This window comes from Haliotis rufescens, unplaced genomic scaffold (assembly GCF_023055435.1).
Source record: "Haliotis rufescens isolate VD_foot unplaced genomic scaffold, xgHalRufe1.0.p SCAF_6, whole genome shotgun sequence".
NCBI classification, from domain to species: Eukaryota; Metazoa; Mollusca; class Gastropoda; order Lepetellida; family Haliotidae; genus Haliotis; species Haliotis rufescens.
In genome coordinates this window covers 52,838,364-52,861,021 of record NW_025964334.1, presented here as the reverse complement: position 1 = coordinate 52,861,021, position 22,658 = coordinate 52,838,364, and the positions used below count along the sequence as shown (strand labels likewise).

The following is a 22,658-nucleotide window of genomic DNA, read 5'->3' as shown; positions in this document are numbered from 1 at the left end:
GTATTGATAAAACACAGTATTAAGTATTCTCCTGCTATAATAGTCCTTGTCCATTTATTCTATGCCACAGTATCATCCCGATGTATTAAATGATGAACTGATCATGCAACATATAACAAAACTATGTTATGTGCAAATAATTTTAATAATAAAACAAATAATAAAACAAATGTACACACAGTATGTCACTGACAATTATCATATGGCTAAACACTGACAAATCATAGAAGTTATCCAATATGGTAAAGTTTGCTTTCAACATAAACTTTTGTAAAACACGTTCTGAGAGAGAGAGTTTTGGTTTGGTTTGTTGTTTTACGCCGCACTCAGCAATATTCCAGCTGTGTGACGGCGGTCTGTAAATAATCGAGTCTGGACCAGACAATCCAGTGATTAATATCATGAGCATCGATCCACGCAATTGGGATCGATGACATGCATGACAGCAAGCCTGACCACCCGATCCCGTTAGTCGCCTTTTACGACAAGCATGGGTTGCTGAAGACCTATTCTACCCCGGAATCTTCACGGGTCAGAGAGAGAGAGAGAGAGAGAGAGAGAGAGAGAGAGAGAGAGAGAGAGAGAGAGAGAGAGAGAGAGAGAGAGAGAGAGAGAGAGAGAGAGAGAGAGAGAGAGAGAGAGAGAGTACAATCTAATTGTTATTATCTATTCTATATAGCCCATATCTATTACTTACTGTGAATTTTTATTACATCTTGGTGAACTTGCATAAAATGTCAACTCTAGGACTCAGACATTACCAATTAACAACATACATAACTATATACATGGTAGAATGAATGACAAGCATAAAGCAATATTGCGTTCTTTAAAATAACGTTAACTTCATAGTATGTTAAGGATGTCAACTAATATACGGTGTTCCCTCGAACTGTATCAGGAGTCCTGCACGTAAGAAATTGAGGGAAGTAAAAAGCAAAATTTAAATCCATTTGCTCAAATAGTACAACACTTACGTTTAAAAGTAAATTCGTTTTGAATAACATTTCATTCATGTGTGGCTAACTATTTACGCAAAACAACGAATGATTTTCCGATGATTTTCTGTATTAAGTGTGAATTTGGCGCATCAGTAAATAGGTTTGCCGAACGCAAAAGAATGCACCCCAACCTCCTATATTCAATCGGACGGTTATATGATATAGGCTTTAAAAGTACTTATCTCAGTAAAAGTAAAATGGTCTAAAATCGAACCAGCAGACAAAGTGAATACATGTCAAAAACGTAATATTATTGTACCATCACAACACATTTACACAGTGGTAAAAAAATTCAGACGGGTGTTGTGGTTGAATAAATGAACACGTCACAACAGCTATGCATGCCATGAATTAAGGCCAATTGACCTTCGGTCTATGAGAGCCGTACACATGTAGTGACACAAATGTGTTACATAACAACATCACAACTACAGATTGTGCATGAAACGCTGGCACGAATGCATTTTAAAGAACACCTTTCACCATTTCGGTAAGGGGAGGTGAACCAACTCCTTTAAGTTTTTCAGACGCTATTTGTACCCCTGGCTAAAATGGCAGGGTTATGGAGGGCTTTCCTTCGATGTTTATGAATTGCTTTAATATTCAGTTTCGAGATTTAGTCATATTAAATTATACTAATGCAAGCATGTTCCTGCCTAGTTTGAGCTATATGTTTTCATAAAGTAACGCCGACACGTGAGGCTATATTAGTGACACACATTTTGAAGAGGTGACCGGTAAAATGCATATGTACCAAAAGTGTTTCAATTGTTGTACGTATATCAAATTTTGTCGTGGTTCAATATACGAGACGTTTACGGAGGAACTTTAAAAGTGAGTTACCATAACTTTAAGTAATGTTGATCTGACAGTTGGTCGTTGGCAGAGACGTTTTCATATACATGACGCAATCTTAAAACGCGTTGGTAACTGACGTCAACGCTATCGATATGATATCTACACAGGAATGTATAAGGATCCCGTATCATGAGCATCGATTAATTGGGATACGATGACATGCATCATTGCCATCAACCAAGTCAGCGAGCCTGACCACCCGTTCCCGTTAGTCGCCTTTTACGACAAGCATAGTCGCCTGTTACGGCAAGCATGGGTTGCTGAAGACCTATTCTACCCCGGATCTTCACAGGACTCTAGTATGAAAAAGCTTTGTTTGATCATATAGACAGTGTACCGCGTATCTTTGAAAGACTTGTGATCAATGGTTCAAATTTAACATCTCCTGGAGATGGTATTTGGTATTTTCGTTAACAGTTACACAATAACATGTTGCAGTGCTAGAATGCAGTTGAAAGAATATGACCAGTCTTATTCCATATTCCACGGAAACTAGGGATATGACAGTCTACCCCTCTAAAGGATTTTGGATGTGCGTTGTCTCACTCACTCACTCACTCACTCACTCACTCACTCACTCACTCACTCACTCACTCACTCACTCACTCACTCACTCACTCACTCACTCACTCACTCACTCACTCACTCTCACTCACTCACTCACTCACTCACTCATCTTATAGAACGTGTTGCTGCATTGTTTACGTCTCAGCCTAGTGACTTTTAAACTACAAAACAATCTTATGGTCAGATATAAACGTTGAATATTTCTTAAGCAATCGAAACCAAGAGAGTTGGAACCTGGTAGCCAAAGGATCATGTTTTCATATTTTAAGCACAATTACGGATGATTTGATCGAATGTGGTAGAGACTAGTTGGTGCTCTGATGGGACATCATACCAAGCCCAGCTGCAGAGGATGCATCTGCTTATTGAAAGCCCGAAATCCGCTGTCACACACAGGAAATCTCTCTCGGTCAAGCATAAATCTATACATGCGTCTATCGTTGTGATGTTGTTTACGTTCTTGGTGTTGTATCCATTAAGGTTCCTATTTTTGAATGTAGTTACTCCCGAACCATATGTAGAACAACCTGTAAACAAAAGTGTTATGTAAGTCACACTGACACAGCAGAGAGCGATTAGTCATTAGGTAAAGCTGTTTATGTTACTTGGTAACTTGATTCTTCGGCAAAAACGAATGCTTATTATTTATTCTTGCCAATTGTGTTAACTAATACTTCAACGAATGTGTGACGTTAAACTTTAACTCACTCACTCACTCACTCACTTCAACGAATGTCAATACCTACTCTGTGGCCTTTGACGAAACCCACAGTTATATATACTGAGTCACATTAAAAACTTCACATTTTAAAAAGTAATTCCATATATGATATACAACGGACAAATGTATCAGAGAAGGTAATTTTTAATCATTAATGTCAAAAGAAGGATTTGAATTAACAGTGGTAACCTTAATTTGTGTCAAGCACCTACGGTATTCGGTAATAACATCAACAGTTTAAATCATATGTCCCAAGCACGAGAATCTGATGGCACACAAGTTCAGTAGCGTGTATGGCCACCATGTGCGTTGACAACTGCCACGCAACGCCTCCGCATGGACCCTGTGATGCTTGTGAACACATGTTTGGGAAGACGACGCCATTGTTGCTGAAAAATGGTGCCAAGATCTTGCAAATTCTGTGGTTGGTTCTGGAGAGTGCGCAGACTTCTGCCAAGAGCATCCCAGACGTGTTCGATGGGATTGAGGTCGGGAGACCTTGACGACCAGTCCATGACCTTGACTCCCGCATTCTGAAGGAAATTCCATGTCAAAATTGCTGTGTGGGGTCTGGCATTGTCGTGTTGGAAGATCCAACCGGGTTCATGTGCTGCCATAAAAGGCAGAAGTTCTTGTGCCAGTACCTGGTCGCGGTAAGCAGCAGCGTTGAGGTTGCCACGGATGACAAGAAGCCTGGAACGTGCATTGCCACAGAAAGCACCCCACACCATGACACTTCCGCCTCGAAATCTGTCAACTTCCTGTACTCAACTCTGGGCGTTACGTTTATGACGGCGCCTCCACACCCTCGCCCTACCATCAGCAAATCAAAGATTAAATTGGGATTCATCACTGAAGACGACTTGATTCCAATTCCTCTGAGTCCATCGTAAGTGTCGCTGTGCCCACAATTGACGTTGACGTCTGTGAAATTGAGTCAGAGTCGGCCCGCAGTATGGCAGTCGTGCTTGAAGGTGAGCAGTTCTCAGACGGTTTCGAACAGTTTTCGCACTCAGTCTACCCCTAAGCAGTTCATTTCTGGTTGATGTAGCCGTCAAAAATGGGTTACGGAGGTGACGTAAGACAATCTGACGATCCTCTGCATGTGACGTCACACGTGATCGACCTGGCCGAGGGCGATCAGCGGTGGTACCCGTTTGCTGTAGACGCGGCTGTAAATCATAAACAGTCCGTCGACTACAACCCATCGTCCTTGCGACTTCAGCTACGGACGTTCCCGTCTGCAACATGCCGATGGCACGTTCACGTTGCACATTTGAAAAGCGTGGCATGACAAATGGCCGTAAAGACTTTTGTTTTCTTGTGTTTTTCTTTTTTTGTTAATGATTGCTAACAAGTGCGGTATTATTGCCACGTGACCAGTTGCACGTGAAAAACCACTTTTGCCACTTTAGTGCTGTGCACATGATTTTTATCGATTCACCTGCACAAAAACGGGTGTTATCTGAAGACAATACGTGGCCATTACTGTCTAAATACACAATAAGGGCCCACAATGTTAACTGGTCAAAATGTTAAAATTTTAGGATTGTGAAGTTTTTAATTTGGTTCAGTATATTTCTTTCTTATAAGGGATTAATTAAAAAAAATACAACAACAGCAACAACACTATTTTCGCTGAACATGCTGTTCGTGCTGAATGTTGAATTTTCTTTAGTCATGACCGAAGAATATCCTCTGTCGCTGTCCACCCGCCACACCCCATACATTTATGCAACTTCGAAATCTAAGCAGTGTTATTAATAATTTATAAGGAGACAAAACCTTTCATAGTCGGAAGTGATGAACCAATAATTCCTTTATCAATACCAAACCTACTTTCCACTAGTCTCGATTATCAATGGTACAAATGTTACATCGAAATAGCCAGGTTTTTTTGTTTTGTTTATAAACCTTCACCAATGTTTGTTTTTTATTCAACGCCGCACTCAGCAATATTTTCGGCTATATGACGGCGGTCTGTAAATCATCGAGTCTCACAAGACAATCCAGTGATTGACATCATGACATCCATAAAGAAGTTGACATCCATAAATTCTCTTCTCGTTCACCTAATTAAGGATTAAGTATACACTCCGAAACGTTGTGTTCCTCACAATAAAGAAGTTGACATCCCGAAATTCTCTTCCCGTTCACCTAATGAAGGAGTAAGTATATACTCCGAAACGTTGTGTTCCTCACAATAAAGAAGTTGACATCGATAAATTTTCTTCCTTTAATTATGTGTATCACTTCTAAATGCCCTTCAAAGACTTGATATGCAAACAGTGCCAAGCAATTGGTATGTATATCATGTGTTAAACAGAACAAAGTGTATTACTCAAAATCGGGTACATCAGTGTTAGATGCTACTATGTTGTTACCCTGTCTGGCGCTCGGCATTAAGGGGCTGAAACAAGGACTGGTCGGCTCGGAGTCAGTATACTGTGTCTGAGTGGGGTATTCATGTTAAACTGCTGCATGGTATCTCAGTGAGCCAGCACTATAAATCGGCATCAGTCCGGACTAGTACAAGCAGCCACACACACACACACACACACACACACACACACACACACACACACACACACACACACACACACACACACACACACACACACACACACGCACGTCGCTATATTAGTGCAATAATCCTGGACGCGACGTTAAACCCAATTTCACCTCACCTCACCTCAGATGCTACTATGATGATCGATACAAAATGTAAGCTGAAGCAACGTCGGGTTTGATGTTTCAGTGATATTGCAGAGCCTCAACCTACCTTGAACACAGTTGCCTTGGGAGGACACGTACGTGATGTTACACACACACAGCCCATCATTACAAGTAGTCTTTTCATCAGAGCAGTCTGTGGAGTTGACACAGGAACCGAAATGGTTGGCTGAAGAATATAAACAGTGGTTGTTCTTAATTGAATTGCAGGTGGCGCGCAATAGATACATAGTCTTTAATCAATATCTTTGAATCTTTAAATGGATATATTTATTTACAGTATGGAATACATAACAATCTAAGTGTCGTAATGACATATAGACATATTGAAGGACTAAACGAGTGGCACTGGATTCTAGCATAAACGAGTTTAAAGTATTAAGATTATACATTTTCCTCGCCTTCGGTGCGCAATGCTGGAACAATCCGCATTAGTTCGCTCCTATGCAAGCCTGGGTGTATAATGGACCTGTTCAAATCCTGAGTCCCGTTAAGCGATAAAAATGCTTTTGTTAATTTAAGTGAAGATACTCATTTATCGCTTCATTGACGAAAGAAAGAGAAATAGGTCATCTATAATATATCATAAAATGAGGTGGAACCTTTTAGCATGTGTCCTTTCTTTGTTTTATATAGGAGTCGTGCAGGTAGCAAAAGTATTGTAAGTCCCCACCAGTAAGGTGGCCTAACTTTGGTTGCTGGTGATCTCTAGCCCATTTTTATATTGTATTGTTGATTGAAAATGTATTCTTTTTAATGTTCTCAACTAGTTTTAAAATCAAAACTGTGATACTCTAGTTATTTTTACTGTCCTTCGATGACAGATATTTATTCCCTTCAAATATATGTATTTTATGTCAGTTCTCGTCACGATATGGCTGAAATACTGCCGATGTGACGTTAAATATTGACTCACACACACTCACTCTTTGATTTATATATAGTAGTACCAAAACGTATTCGTATGTAAAAGAAGTAGATCAGCTAGGAGAGGGGCATACCGCTTTTAACAGTATTTCAGTTATGTCACGGCGTGTTAGCTTAATGTGGGTGGAAAGCCCGAGGTGATGCAGGTCTCAGACGTTTACCACTTCGGTGAAACCCACGAGCACGGGTATGGTGCTGACAAATCTAGAAACATAATCGGGGCGAACCGGGATTGGAACCCACAATCATAGGTTCCTGGCGTGCCCAAGGGACGCAACTCTGCACAGCGAATCGCGGCGCCTCAGATTATATATATTGTTAAATCTGGTGATATTGAAATAGAACATTTTTCGAAAAACGAATCATCTTTATCTAAGTTTCAGAAAGTACTATACGTAGGTTTTAGAGCTTGTTGTGAACATGCAATGTAATTTGATATGATACAGCGTTCTGCAACAGGAGTTTCAAAACACAACTAAACACGCTATAAAATTTATAACAGTAACTCTGTAGTAAAACATCATTATCTAAGAAATTACATGTATGAAAAATACAACAGTTTGTCCTTACTACTTACAAGTGTACAAGCCTGACCACCCGATCCCGTTGTCGTAAAAGGCGACTAACGGGATCAGGTGGTCAGGCTCGCTGACTTGGTTGATGCATGTCATCGATCCAAATTGCGTGGATCGATGCTCATGATGTCAATCACTGGATTGTCTGGTCCAGACTCGATTATTTACAGACCGCCGTCATATAGCTGGAATATTGCTGAGCGCGGCGTTAAACAACCAACCAACCAACATGTGTACAAGATAACGTAGTTGTCCTATTTACTTATAGGAATACAATATGCATATCATATGCTGGTGTAATTAGGTCTTAGTTAACTAGGGGCAGAGTTGCGTCCCTTGGGCACGCCAGAAACCTATGATTGTGGGTTCGAATCCCGGTTCGCCCAGATTATGTTTCAAGGTTTGTCAGCACCATACCCGTGCTCGTGGGTTTCACCGAAGTGGTAAACGTCTGAGACCTGCATAACTTCGGGCTTTCCTCCCACATTAAGCTGACACGCCGTGATATAACTGGAATACTGTTAAAAGCGGCGTTAAACCCAACTCACTCACTCACTCTTAGTTAACTGTAATCAAGCTGACCATGATGAGTATATATTTAAAAGTCTCAGTAACACTTGTCTGGGTTCCCGTTACCTTGTGCACAGGTGGAATACATGTTGAATCCTGATTCACTGACATAGGTAGTTGCTGCTGGTGGTGTTGTTGCTGGTGGTGGTGGTGGTGTTTCTGGTGGTGGTGGTGATTCTGGTGGTGGTAGTGGTGGTGGTAGTGGTGGTGGTGGTGGTGGTGTTGTTGTTGTTGCTGGTGTTGTTGTTGCTGGTGGTGGTGGGAGAGGTACGGTGTATGCCACGCATTCTCCACTGCTGTCCTTGTATCCGAAGGATCTGATGACCATGAAGCGGTTGCAGAGCGCCGCACATTCGGCACGACTGGTCAGTGTTTTCGTCCACAGAACACCAACACTAACTCTCTTGTTCTGGAATGAAGGGAAGGGCTCTACCTGGCATTTACCACAAACAGAACTTCTAACAAGATGAAACCCACCACAAGTTAACAATAAAAGCAGTGGAATTTCTCTTCTGATCATGATTGTTAACACACGTCTTTCCTCACGAACAGCATTCTGCAACGACAACCGGCGTGGGCCTTTAGTTAAACTAAGAGTTGAGTGCATCGATTATTTATTTTGTTAAATATATTGACAGCGGAGCCGTTCTTCTCGGCTGAATATACACTGCTTAAGATGTTTTGAAGGCTTGTCAAACTAGGCACGTCATCTATGGCAATGAGTGTACCCTGTGTTGATTGATATAAGTTGGAGAGAAACAGCGCAAGTTATCGACCCCAGTGGGCATCAAAGGACAGTTTTCCGATTGTGTCTACCATCTAAGTAGCATTAATTGAAATTGACCTTTAAGGATGTTCCGAACGAATAATTGTACTCGACAGTCATGTACAATGACATATGGTCGTAATGACAACATAAAAGACTTCACAAATTATACTATTGATTTGGAAGATGTCTTGCCTCTCCTTCAGAAATGAAGGGATGATGTAAATCCCGCTGGGACCCATGCAGGTAGCTAAGGTACCGCAAGTCCCCATGGTCCCCAGTATGGTGATCTCCCTTCAGGGGCTGGCGATCTATAGCCCGTTTTTATCATGTTATTGTTATGTATAAGTGTTATCCTTTTTTATGATCCCATACTAGTTTTAAAATCTTTTTCTGTGATAAGTCTAGTACTTTTTACTGTCCTTCGTTGGCAGGTTTTTATATAAGTATAATTGTATTTATAAACATACAACATTGATAGTCACGATATGGCTGCAATATTGCCGATGTGACTTTAAATATAACTCACTCACTCACTCCTTCAGAAACCATCGGGACTGCACAAAGTAAGAACTAGACTCAACTGTGACGTTGAAAACGTTCAGTTACTCTAGCAACTATTGATGATGAATGGGTCCCCAAACAGTGAGATCCTACAGTATCGACTAGAGAGTATGTTGTTTTGATATTGCTATAAATCGTGTGGCCAAATCAGAAAACTTAACTACATCGGAAAAAAGAATGTTTCTAAATTTGAAATTTGCAGACAAGAGAATTGATACTTTTAAATTTCCCATACAGTTTCAGTTTCCTAAACTAAAGCCATTTCATAAACGTTATTCAAAATTACAGGTGCAAATAATGAGGATGTATAGGGGATTTGAACGATCTTAGGATCATGACACTTCAAAGGGACGCAACTCTGCATCTGCTTGTTGTGAAAGTCTAAGGTGATGCCAAATTCTTATGTTTGTTTGTTGTTTAACGCCGCACTCAGCAATATTCCAACTATATGACGGCGGTCTGTAAATAATCGAGCCTGGACAATCCAGTGATTGTCATCATGAGCATCGATCCACGCAATTGGGATCGATGACATGCATCAACCAAGTCAGCGAGCCTGACCACCCGATCCCGTTAGTCGCCTTTTACGACAAGCATAGTCGCCTTTTACGGCAAGCATGGGTTGCTGAAGACCTATTCTACCCCATATTAGGATGTAGGTAGAAGAGTATATATATAGGTTTTTTATCCCACAACGTATATCTTAGTACTTATCCCACAACGTACATCGTAGTACACCTCCAACAACGTATGTCGTAGTACTTATCCCACAACACATATCATTGTACTTATCCACATGAATATCGTAGTATTTATCCCCGCAGCTTCTGGCGCAGTACTTATTCAACAACGTATGTCGTAGTACTTATCCCACAATGTATATCGTAGTATTTATCCCATAACGTATATCGTACTACTTATCCCCGCAACGTATGTCGTAGTACTTATCCCACAACGTATAATGTACTTAACCCCACAACGAAAATAGTTGTACTTTTCCCCACAACGTATATTGTACACCTCCCACAACGTTCGTGTCACTACAAATATCCAAACTGCATGTCGTAATACTGAACAGGATAATCTGTAATGGCCATACGTTATAGGGGACCGCCTCCGTGGTCTAGTAGAGACGTGGTAAAGCGTCCGCCCGGAGAGCGGAAGGTCCGGGGTTCGATCCCAGACCGCGTCATACTAAAAGACGTTAAAAGATAGTACTTGTTGTTACCCTGTCTGGCGCTCGGCATTAAGGGGCTAAAACAAGGACTGGTCGGCTCGGAGTCAGTATACTGTGTCTTGAGTGGGGTATTCATGTTAAACTGCGGCATGGTATCTCAGTGAGCTAGCACTAAAAATCGGCATCAGTCCGGACTAGTACAAGCAGCCACACAAACACACACACGTACATGCACTTCGCTATATGTAGTGCAATAATCTTGGACGTGACATTAAACCCCAATTTTACCTCACCTCACCTCACCTCACCATACCTTATAGTCCATGCCACTTTGTGGTATTTGATTGAGATCCCTAGACACGTGGTTGCAGTGTGTGATCTCGCTGTTAAAAGCCTTACATTAAAAACTGTTTCCTCTGAATACACATGTTTCAGTCGTGCCTAGTACGATCGGCCATGGTTACTTTAACCTTACACAGATACCATGTGTAGACTTAGCCATTTGTGAAGAAAACACCCCACCGTCGTTAGATAATATTCCCAGCATCCGAGGTGTTGATTGATTCAAGAACAAATTTGGCGTCAGCAAATATACTCCAGCATTTGTAATTTTATAGAAATATTTATAGAAAAATTGGTAATCATTATTCGATATGGAGTACACTGCTCAGCAAAAGAAAGTAAACACCTTCAAGTATGTTTGACGGTGGCGAAAAATGAAAGAAACAAACATAGATGTGTTTTGGACCTTACGTTTGGGGTGTTTCCATGACTGTTTTCATGAAAGTCAGTCAGTCAGTCAGTCAGCCAGCCAGTCAGTCAGTCAGACAGTCAGTCAGTCAGTCAGTCAGTCAGTCAGCCAGCCAGCCAGCCAGCCAGCCAGCCAGTCAGCCAGCCAGCCAGCCCGCCAGTCAGTCAGCCAGTCAGCCAGCCAGCCAGCCAGTCAGCCAGCCAGCCAGCCAGCCAGTCAGCCAGTCAGCCAGCTAGTCAGCCAGCTAGTCAGCCAGCCCGCCAGTCAGCCAGTCAGCCAGCTAGTCAGCCAGCTAGTCAGCCAGCCAGCCAGTCAGCCAGTCAGCCAGCTAGTCAGCCAGCTAGTCAGCCAGCCAGCCAGCCAGCCAGCCAGCCAGCCAGCCAGCCAGTCAGTCAGTCAGTCAGCCAGTCAGCCAGCCAGCCCGCCAGTCAGCCAGTCAGCCAGCCAGCCAGCCAGTCAGTCAGCCAGCCAGCCAGCCAGCCAGTCAGCCAGTCAGCCAGCCAGCCAGCCAGTCAGTCAGTTAGCAGCCAGACAATCAAGGAACGGGCAATTATGTTTTTTCCATGTAGACCTCTCATGGAGCCCACTCATGTAGGCCGCTGCGAAATCAATCGGAAGACACCTTAGGTCACATGCCTATCTCGCATAAGTAGGATTGAGCTGAAAAGAGCCGATGTTTATTCGAATGCATTCGGTAAAGGGAAGTAAACATTCGCTTGCGTTGCCTTGAGCTGAATCAAAGAGTTTTAAACAGTGAAACTTCGGACATATATTCCGGGTCGGTATGTAGTCAAAGAAGAAGGAGCGTTGTGAGAGATCTACTCTGGGGAATTTCCATCTAAGAGTGTATGGAAAAGCATGGTACAACGAGCTATAAGTGAGTCTGAAAATATGAATTGGAGAAATACTTTGCATCAACGTCCAGACATGCATATGTTTAGTGCTATCCACACCTGCCTTGCCCCACATCGTCTCTGGTCTCTGTGTGTATGGTATGATATTGCTTCCCCCCCTGTATATGCTCTTGTAGAGCTCGGCATATTACCTGTAACGTCTGGACTGTGTCTTATCTGTAACTGTGAATGTGATGACATTGTTAAGCACCAATTGCTTTACTGTGCCTAATGAAACAGAGAAATGTGCTTAGTGAGTCTCTATTTGACAATGTTAGCCTTGAAACATATCTCAGACTTGAGGACACGTCTAGTCATGCCGTCAAGATTCTGACATACCTCGTTGCTATTACAGATGTGGTCCAGGACATGACACTTGACAGCTGGGCAACATTCATGAGTATCGTGGCTAAACATGTCAGCTCATGGAACTTAACATCCATATTGTATTTGTGAAGCTATGTCACACATCATGTAAATATAGTTTCACGCATCACTTCATTACTGCTTACCCAGCTCAATCTGTTGTATTTACATGTATTTTGTCATTGCCGTTGTCAAATAATGTAATGTAATTGTATGTACTACTCTCCAAATCATTGGGGGAAATAAAGAGTATTCATTCATTCATTCATTCATTCATTCATTCATTCATTCATTCATTCATTCATTCAATAAAATAAGAACACCATGTCCACAATTACTTAAAACTTGAAAATAATCCCACATCATCTACAACTTATCTTCATTTACATATATTTGTTAGATTATATATGTTTGTTTTTTTCAAAATGAAGCCAGTATGAAAGAAATTGTATACATGTACATTAAAAAGGCCAAACTGCATGAATTGTCAGACTGCCCTTATGGAAAGTTTCAGAGTGAGTAAGATGGGGCTTAACGCTACTTTTAGAAGTATTAAAATTTTATCACATCATGTATTATAATGCTTATTATAGAGTGAAATCCCATGTGGACCTGAGAGACGATAGTCATACTCGGATTTGAACACAAGACCAGCAGATTGTACCCAGAGTAAAAAAATCGAAATGTGGAAAATTAACGTCTTCACCATCCAATACGAAGGAAAGATTTTATATTAAACACAGCCCTACTAGAATGTGTTCTCAGGTACCAATCCCTAAAGGAGGCATGAAGATTCGGGTTACAATTGATAATCAGCAATGCCTGTCGTAAGAGGCGACAAACGGGGTAGGGAGGTCAGGCTGCTGACCTGCTTGATGCATATCATTGTATCCCGATTGGGTAGATCGATGCTCATGATGTCAATCCCTGAGTTGTCTGGTCTAGGCACGATTATATACAGACCGCAGTCATATAGCTGGAATATTCCAGAGTGCGGCGTTAGACAACAAACACAGACACACACAAAACACGGGGGCAGAGTTGCGTCCCTTGGGCACGCAAGAAACCTATGATTGTGGGTTCGAATCACGGTTCGCCCCGATTATGTTTCTAGGTTTGTCAGCACCATACCCGTGCTCCTGGGTTTCACCGAAGTGGTAAACGTCTGAGACCTGCATAACTTCGGGCTTTCCTCCCACATTAAGCTGACACGCCGCGATATAACTGGAATACTGTTAAAAGCGGCGTTAAACCCAACTCACTCACTCACTCACTCACACAAAACACACGGACACCGTCAACACTGTTTGGTAGAAATTATCTGTAAGGTATGATACATATTCCTTTACAAACCTAAGTGAAAGTCGTCAGAATGAAAGTAACAGTATTGGGCTCACGTGGATGCTATCTGCCTGGGACCCGTAAAGATCCGGGGTAGAATAGGTCTTCAGCAATCCATGCTTGCCGTAAAAGGCGACAAACGGGATCGGCTGGTCAGGCTCGCTGACTTGGTCGATGCATGTTATCGATCCCAATTGTGTGGATTGATGTTCATGATGTAAATCACTGGATTGTCTGGTCCAGATTCGATTATTTACAGACCGCCGTCATATAGCGGGAATATTGCTGAGTGCGGTGTTAAACAACAAACAAACAAACAAACAAACAAACCAACCAACGATTACACACCGGCAGAGGCGAGTAAGTGCATAGTTATGACGCGAACCTGCATGGGTCATTTCAAGTTTCAGGGATTGAAAAACCATTTTAGCTGAGTGTTTTGTTTACTCAAAAAAGTCATTAGAAACAAAATGAAGCCCGGAAGCGTTTAATATACAACGTTGGAATATAAAACACCCACCTCACACCCAATATATAAATGATACACAGTTCCTAAATTCAAAGCATAGTACATTTCGAATATATTCTGTCGAGAAAATTTTATCGACATGATAAGCTTGTAATGCATTCCTGCCAGATCATAGCAAAAATAGAAAAAACAACACTAGATGTGGATTTTGTGTTAATGGTAAAATATTGACATATTCTCTTAGTTGAAAAGATTACTTAAAATTTTACACGAAATCAATGGGAGTCTTTCAAAGTCCTGTTAAACGATTTATTCTTTGCTTGTAGACAGCAGAGTCTCGGCGCATGTGAACAGCGGACGTCGTTAAAAATCAGCGTGTTGTTTTTTTGTTTCAACAAAATAAATGCGCTGTCGTGACCAGATTTTCTGGTCCATCGATCACTGGTCTAGTTTTGTTGGAGGACGCAGTCGAATGACATGGGAACTGCACTGTGACGTCAGGCTACAAAGGTTTGTATTTTTATGCAAATCGTGTACCGGTAGAGCAGGACATGCCTTACCCTTTCGCGAAAACGTCGTGTCTTCACTGGTTTTTATAGATTCATCCATGTGACTTTGGCCGTTTTTTTGCCTTTTACGCTCAATTAAATCGGCGGATAATCGAGACTGGTTGTTCTCTGGCATTGGCGTTTTGTATTTATTTAAATCAACATCAATCAATCAACATCGGTCTTCCCCGACAAGTGCTTGTTGCCTGAGTGCTACCGGCGAAACCGACATTAGGAAGCAATGTAGTAAAGATGTGTGCCCAATTAATGTTTGACAGTAATGGCTGTTGGTGTAAAACACCTTTGCTCAAATTTTCGAACATATCATCTATCTGAGGCTGCCCTAAAATCTCTTAACTCCACTGTTGAGGGAGCGTCCACCAGCTTTATTCGGTGACTTAGTCGGTGAACAGTGTTTAACGCATAAGTCAGCAATGTTCAAGCTATGGCATAGTAAACTATTAATATCATAGTCCCGGCAACGTAAAGTGTTAGGAACGATCCACGCAAGATGCCACGTAATCAGCAATGTCACCGAGGCCCGACCCACTATTTGTTTGTTTGTTTGTTGTTTAACGCTGCACTCAGCCACATTCCCGCTATATGACGGCGGTCAGTAAATAATCGAGTCCGAACCAGACAATCCAGTGATTGACATCATGAGCATCGACCCACGCAATTGGGATACTATGACATCCTAAACCAAGACAGCGAGCCTGACCACTCGATCCTCTATCGAAAAAAATATAATCGCCTTTTACGGCAGACATGGGCTGCTGAAGACCTCTTCTACTCCGGATTCCATGGGGACCCGGGAAGATTCCGGGGTAGAATAGGTCTTCAGCAACCCATTGCTGCCGAAAAAGGTGACTATACTTGTCGTAAAAGGCGACTAACGGGATCGGGTGGTCAGGCTCGCTGACTTGGTCGATGCATGTCATCGATCCCAATTGCGTGTATTGATGCTCATGATATCAATCACTGGATTGTCTGGTCCAGACTCGATTATTTACAGACCGCCGTCATATAGCTGGAATATTGCTGAGTGCGGTGTTAAACAACAAACCAACCAACCAACCAACAGGATTCCATGCAAGGCTTGTGACATTCCTTCTCCGGAGACCCTAAGTGGTCTCTTTTAATATTAATTAAACAATATTACGTTTGTCTTTGAGCGTACATCAACTTACTCACTTGGCAATGGCGGAACTTCAATTTTATCCCCTTTAATTTACCTTAATGACAGAACAATTTCATGAAAAACGTGTTTCGCAAAAGGGATTAAAACCAAAGTCTAACGAATGTAGTCTTCGGCCACGGCGACATGGCAGGAATCATGGGGAATTATCAATGACATATTTACTTATTTCAAGAAGAAGAGTTTATTAACGGGAATATTTGTCTCCCCAGTACGTCACATTTTTCTTCATTATATCATAATTGGCCTATTAACATGGGCAAATGATATATATATATATATATATGTTATAAATGCATGTGCTCGTGTTTGTCCAATATGGATTGTATACTTAGCCCTCGTGTTTATGACTGCATTCAAGGCTATCATCAGGGTCGGAGTACCTACCAACATCCAAATCCACCCCAAGGGACCCAGGAAAACCCTCAGATCGACCCCACTACAACTCCGAGTTGGGTGAAGGATCTTTTCACGGATGAAGATGTTATCACAACTTACTAAAATTATGGAAAGCAGAACTTTATCAACTAAAGAAGAATCAATGTGACGGATAAGAGAACACGGAAAATAGAAAAGAAAAATGAATGAAACAGATAGCAACATTGGTGAGATTAGTAAGACACTAGAGAGGAGAGTAAGGAGGAGACTGAGGGAGAGACTGTAAAGTAGACTCAGTGATATCAGCAAGGCTGGGTATGGAATACACTACCAACTTGGAAGGTAAGCCAGATGATCATGATTGCTACAATGAAATAAAAAAAATCCACATGACTGTGAGGAAGAGGAAGATTTCAAGATATTACTACTACATGTGCAACGTAAACAGATGGAGAAGGACTTGTTTACTGGTGAGAGAGAGAGAAAGAGAGAGAGAGAGAGAGAGAGAGAGAGAGAGAGAGAGAGAGAGAGAGAGGGGGGGGGGGGGGGGGGAGGAGAACCTGGGGATAAGGTGAAACAACTGATGGAGAACAATCTTCAAATAGAACAGGACAGTAACATAGAGACAATTTAGAGACTTGGGAAAACAAAACAGTGGCCAATCATGGTATCCTTCTAGGACAAGAACGGTGACTTTGTTATTAAGAAAAAGCTGAAAAACTCGGGTATAGGGATTAATGGGAATTAACATTGTGTACATTGATCTTCAAACAGTGTTTCAGTTATGGTTTCTCTGTCCTATTTTGAAACAATCGCATTATATTACCTTTGAAAGTCAGTGTCAAGTTTGTTTTTTTGAAGAGTATATATCACCAGGCAAAAACTATTTGCCAAAGGAATAGAGATTTACAAAACAAGTAAAGATTGTTCAAATCTAGTGGAGGATGTAAGAAAACTTTACTTAAATACTACAGCTTCCATAGAAGTACTTTACACTTGCGTGATAACGGTGTTAAAACTACATCGAAACGTCGCTCCTAATTCTAATCAAGAAGTTGTTCATCCATATATTTTATCCTTACTTAGTACTCCAACTTCTAAATGCCTCTAAAAAAAGACACTAAGTTATTTTGGAAAATATTAATAAAGATAATAAAGATTCGCGATTACAACCTTTGGATGATTTTTTTTTCAAATATTTTCAAAAAGCAAATAGCAAGCGTACCCGATGATCTTCCTGAATTCGCTATTGATATAACTAATTGCAACGTATTATACACAGACTATACCCTACAAGAAATACAAATTGTTATTGATAAACATTATAATTGGAAAACGTGTCACTGACGAAATCATAAATGAATACACAAAAATAAGCTCGAATAAAATCGATGTAAAATGGTATGAATTCGTATGTATCTGTGAACCAATTCCCTTGTGGTTTAAACAAAATTTTATTTTCTGCAAAATGGATTGGTCAACAGGCACAATTCCTTTTTTAAGACCTCTCCGATAAAAAAAATAATTTATGTAATGTATCACAACACACAGTGTGTGATAAAATGTTCAACATCAAATATATATAAATGTACCAAAATGTTTAACATACATTAAAGCCTTTTAAAGCTTTAAGTTTTCGTAAAATATGCATGAACCGATCCTATTAGCCTATAATTTGTTTCACATGACAAAGTTCTATTTCCAAACAATACGGTTTTAATATCATAACCTTTTACATAAAATAAACAATTTGATCCAATATCCGAATGGGTTTAACATTGAAATAAATAATGAGGATTATCTTCCCAAAATGACCATAACTACCTTTAGAATAAGTATCAACAATACGATCAAACTTCTAGCCAGGGGTGCACGGGTGGCCCAGTCGTCTAAGGCGCCGCGATTCGTTGTGCAGAGTTGCGCCCCTTGGACACGTCAGAAACCTATAATTGTGGGTTCGAATCCCGATTCGCCCCGATTATGTTTCTAGGTTTGTCAGCACCATACCCGTGCCCGTGGGTTTCACCGAAGTGGTAAACGTCTGATACCTGCATCACTTTGGGCTTTCCTCCCACATTAAGCTAACATGCCGTGATATAACTGGAATACTGTTAAAAGCGGCGTTAAACCCAACTCACTCACTCACTCTAGCCATTCAGGTCACTGCAATTGAGTCTACAGTGGATTATTTATTTTTTTCTAGTACCATAACATTGAAAAAGGGATTACATTGCGGATAATATATTTTTCGAAATTCTTTTAAATTGAATTAAAGAGTCAGTACATCATAAAGTGTCATCCAACATATTCCAATCATGTATTGTTGATGGCAAAGATGACTTTCTATATGCTTCCGTGCGACATGAGTGTACTTGAAGTATGTTGGATGATCTCGTTACACGCGTTGAAGTGGCAGAAATTTTAAAAGGAATTAAACTTGATAAGTATTCAGGCGTTTTATTACATAACATTTTGCGAAATACACCCATTTTGTGGTTTTGCCGGCGATCACTTATTGAAACATAGCCCGTTTCATTATATATTTAACTATGACTCACTTCTCTAAATGATCCATATATGGTTCTTAAGGCATCTAATTGTACCTTTTCAAATAGCAGTTCTTGGTCTTCAGTACAACTGTTCCAGATGTAATTACAGTAATCGAATATTGGAAATTTTAAAGAGTTAAACAAAGTCTGAAGGCTGTGTTTATTCAAACGATATTTGAAACTTCTTAAGCAATTAACCATTGGGATTACTTTGGTCATAATTTCATTAACGTACGGTTGCCACTGACCATCACTTTGAAAATTTCCCTTGTGAAGATAGTGTTGAACAATGAGAAAACTTGTCTCCTTTTTTATTTTCTAGGTAGATTACTGGTATTGAAACTTATCCCACTGAACAATAATTACGTTGGTTTACAACTGAATTTATACCTCTCATGATATTAAGGTCCGGGGTACGATCCCCGTCCGCGTCATACCAAAAGCCGTTAAACGATGGTACTTGTTGGTACCCTGCTTGGTACTCGGCATTATGGAGATAAAACAAGGATTGGTCGGCTCGGAGTTAGTATACTGTGTCTCAGGGGGGTATTCATGTAAACTGCTGCATAGAATCTTAATGGGCTAGCGCTATTAAATCGGCTTTAGTCCGGACTAGTACAAGCACACACATATTGTCTGTATTGTCATATGCAGGTGACACAGCACGTCTAGCCCTTTCAAGAAAAGCTGAACAAAAAATCTGTAGTGTGTCTGGAATACTGAAAAAACAAAAGTAACTATATTTGGGGGTAATGCATCTGACAAAAGAAAGCAAATATGTTTAAATGAAACTAATCTTGAATTTATTGATGAGTATAAGAAACTTGGGATTCATTTTCACAAAATAATTACTTAAAAAAATCGGTAAAAAGACAATGTGCTCAACCTACGAAGGCCATGTACTTGTTCTACGTAAATCAAGCATATACCACCTTTCACTAACATTTCAACTTTTTTTTATTTGATGCCAAGGTAAAACCTGTTTGGATGTAAAGTTTGAGGTTTTAAAAATAGAAAACATAATTGAAAAACTCCATATACTAATACATTCTTTGGAATAGGCCCGTATACAGCCTCAGACCTATCCAGGCCAACAAACCTGTTCTTGTCCTTTCTGATAAATCCAATGTAAGCCATTTATATGATTGTATTTTCTGTCCCTTTTGACACAAATGTGATTGACAAGATTGAGGAAAAACATGGCAAATATGCGGCAAATATTTCGAAATGTCATGCTTGCATCTCAAGTACAAAGTTGTCCGACACCCCATTGTTCTCGGTTCCTTAAGTTTGGTACCCCCTAATCTGTTGACCGACATTGGAAGAGTACCCGGGTTTGTTTCCAGGAATACAGCCCTTCTGATAGTCTGGGCAATGCAGAAGGCTGAAGTGTTGGAGAGTCTCCCCAATCTCCGAAATGTTCTTGGTGGGTTCGACTAGGCAGCGCCTCCTGAGAGAAGTCCCATTCGCTGTATGGGCTGCGTGTAGAGGGGGCAAGGGCCCTGAGCTGATGATGAGCCTAACCAGCGTGACTGTGCCAGGTTCACCCAAACCCTCTTTGCTGCATTTATTTAATCAGCAAATAATAATAATATATAAATAAAAGCAACAAAACAATTTCATAATCATAAGTAATCTCCACCAATAGCAGATTTCATTTGTCGATTCCAACTTTTTCATAAGCATGAATTATGAATTATGAAATAGATAAATGTGATCGTATCCTGTACGATCCTCAAAAACACCTCACAAAAGCAACTGTTCACATGTAACGTACGGTTCTTCCCACTGACATTGTATATAGGCATGCAAGTTGCAGCTCCACCAACCACCATGTGTAATATTTGTATCATACATGCAAGATACAGTTCCACCCACTGGCATATTGTGTTGTGTATGCAAGGTACAGTTCCACTCACTGGCATATTGTGTTGTGTATGCAAGGTACAGTTCTACCCACTGGCATATTGTGTTGTGTATGCTAGGTACAGGTCCACCCACTGGCATATTGTGTTGTGTATGCTAGGTACAGTTCCACCCATTGGCATATTGTGTTGTGTATGCAAGGTACAGTTCCACCCACTGGCATATTGTGTTGTGTATGCAAGGTACAGCGCCAACCACTGGCATATTGTGTTATGTATGCAAGGTACAGGTCCACCCACAGGCATACTGTGTAGAGTATGCAAGATTGGCTCCACCCACAGGCATACTGTGTAGAGTATGCAAGATTGGCTCCACCTACAGGCATACTGTGTTGAGTATGCAAGATTGGCTCCACCTACAGGCATACTGTGTTGAGTATGCAAGATTGGCTCTACCTACAGGCATACGGTGTTGAGTATGCAAGATTGGCTCCACCTACAGGCATACTGTGTTGAGTATGCAAGATTGGCTCTACCTACAGGCATACGGTGTAGAGAATGCAAGCTACAGATCAACCCAATGACATACATATTATGTAGAGTATGCAAGATACAGTTCCACCCGCAAACATATTGTGTAGAGTATGCAACTTACTGCTCAAACCATTGGCATACTGTGTATGCAAGGTACAGGTCTACCCACTTGCATATTGTGTAATGTATGCAAGATAAAGTTCCATTTACCGGCATACTGTGTACAGTATGCAAGCTACAGCTCGACCCAATGACATACATATTATGTAGAGTATGCAAGATACAGTTCCACCCGCAAACATATTGTGTAGAGTATGCAACTTACTGCTCAAACCATTGGCATACTGTGTATGCAAGGTACAGGTCTACCCACTTGCATATTGTGTAATGTATGTAAGATAAAGTTCCATCTACCGGCATACTGTGTAGAGTATTCAAGGTAAGTTACAGCCAGTCACATTAAGTCTTGCGTATGCAAGCTACAGTTCCATCTACCGGACTGCCGTGTTATGTATGCTGATACGTCACGTCTGATGGCGTGAACAAGGAATAAGGTGCAGTTCAAATTGCAGTGCAACCTTACTAAGGATATATCCGGAATTCGAACCCGGCCCGATCCTACGCTGCCTAAATGAAACGACCATGTAGAGCGAATATTGTCAAAAATTACTCAAGATTTTGGCCGAACGTTTATCATGTGAATGCGTTATTCAAGTTAGACAGGCCACATATTCATACAGTTGCGGAAGTCATCAAATCTCTGTGTCTTCATGTTAAATATTAAGTAATAAATATGGCAAACCGGGCCTGTGTAAGGAGATGTTGAGGTAACCTTTGACCTTCAGCAAGACGAAAAGAATGAAATGTGCCACGTGTGTCAGGTGTGTCGCTGTAGAATGCACACTAGGCGTCGCTAGTTGAAGCACTTATGCAGGATCGGAAAGGGCCGTGCCCTGAGATTGCGGTGCACGTCAAGTATCCACAGCGAAAAATGCTGATTTCAAGGCGTGACGCATAAAAGCTGAGTTAACACGATCAGGCGATTATTTTATCTATTTAAGTTTTATTACAGATACGCTAGTCTAGCATTGCCATGTACTGCTCACTGCTTGTGTTTGGGGGCTGCGGGGTAGCCTAGTGGTTAAAGCGTTCGCTCGTCACGTCGAAGATCCGGGTTTTCTTCCCGACATGGGTGCAATGTGTGATGCCCATTTCTGGTGTTCCCCCGCCGTGATATTGCTAGAATATTGCTAAAAGCGGCCTAAAACAATACCCACTCACTTGTGTGTATAATTGAATGCTGAGGG

At 41.1% G+C, this 22,658-nt stretch overlaps 1 protein-coding gene across 1 annotated transcript; it reads right to left on the bottom strand.

The window, feature by feature from the left end:
* Positions 1 to 2,478: 2,478 nt before the first annotated feature.
* On the bottom strand, positions 2,479 to 8,502 carry LOC124138169 (metacaspase-1B-like). Its single transcript, XM_046504701.2, has 3 exons — positions 8,019 to 8,502; positions 5,930 to 6,049; positions 2,479 to 2,953 (listed from the first exon to the last, which is right to left on the bottom strand). The coding sequence occupies exons 1-3, from the start codon at positions 8,470 to 8,472 to the stop codon at positions 2,691 to 2,693; spliced, it is 837 nt and encodes a 278-aa protein (XP_046360657.2). The 5' UTR covers positions 8,473 to 8,502; the 3' UTR covers positions 2,479 to 2,690.
* Positions 8,503 to 22,658: the final 14,156 nt, after the last annotated feature.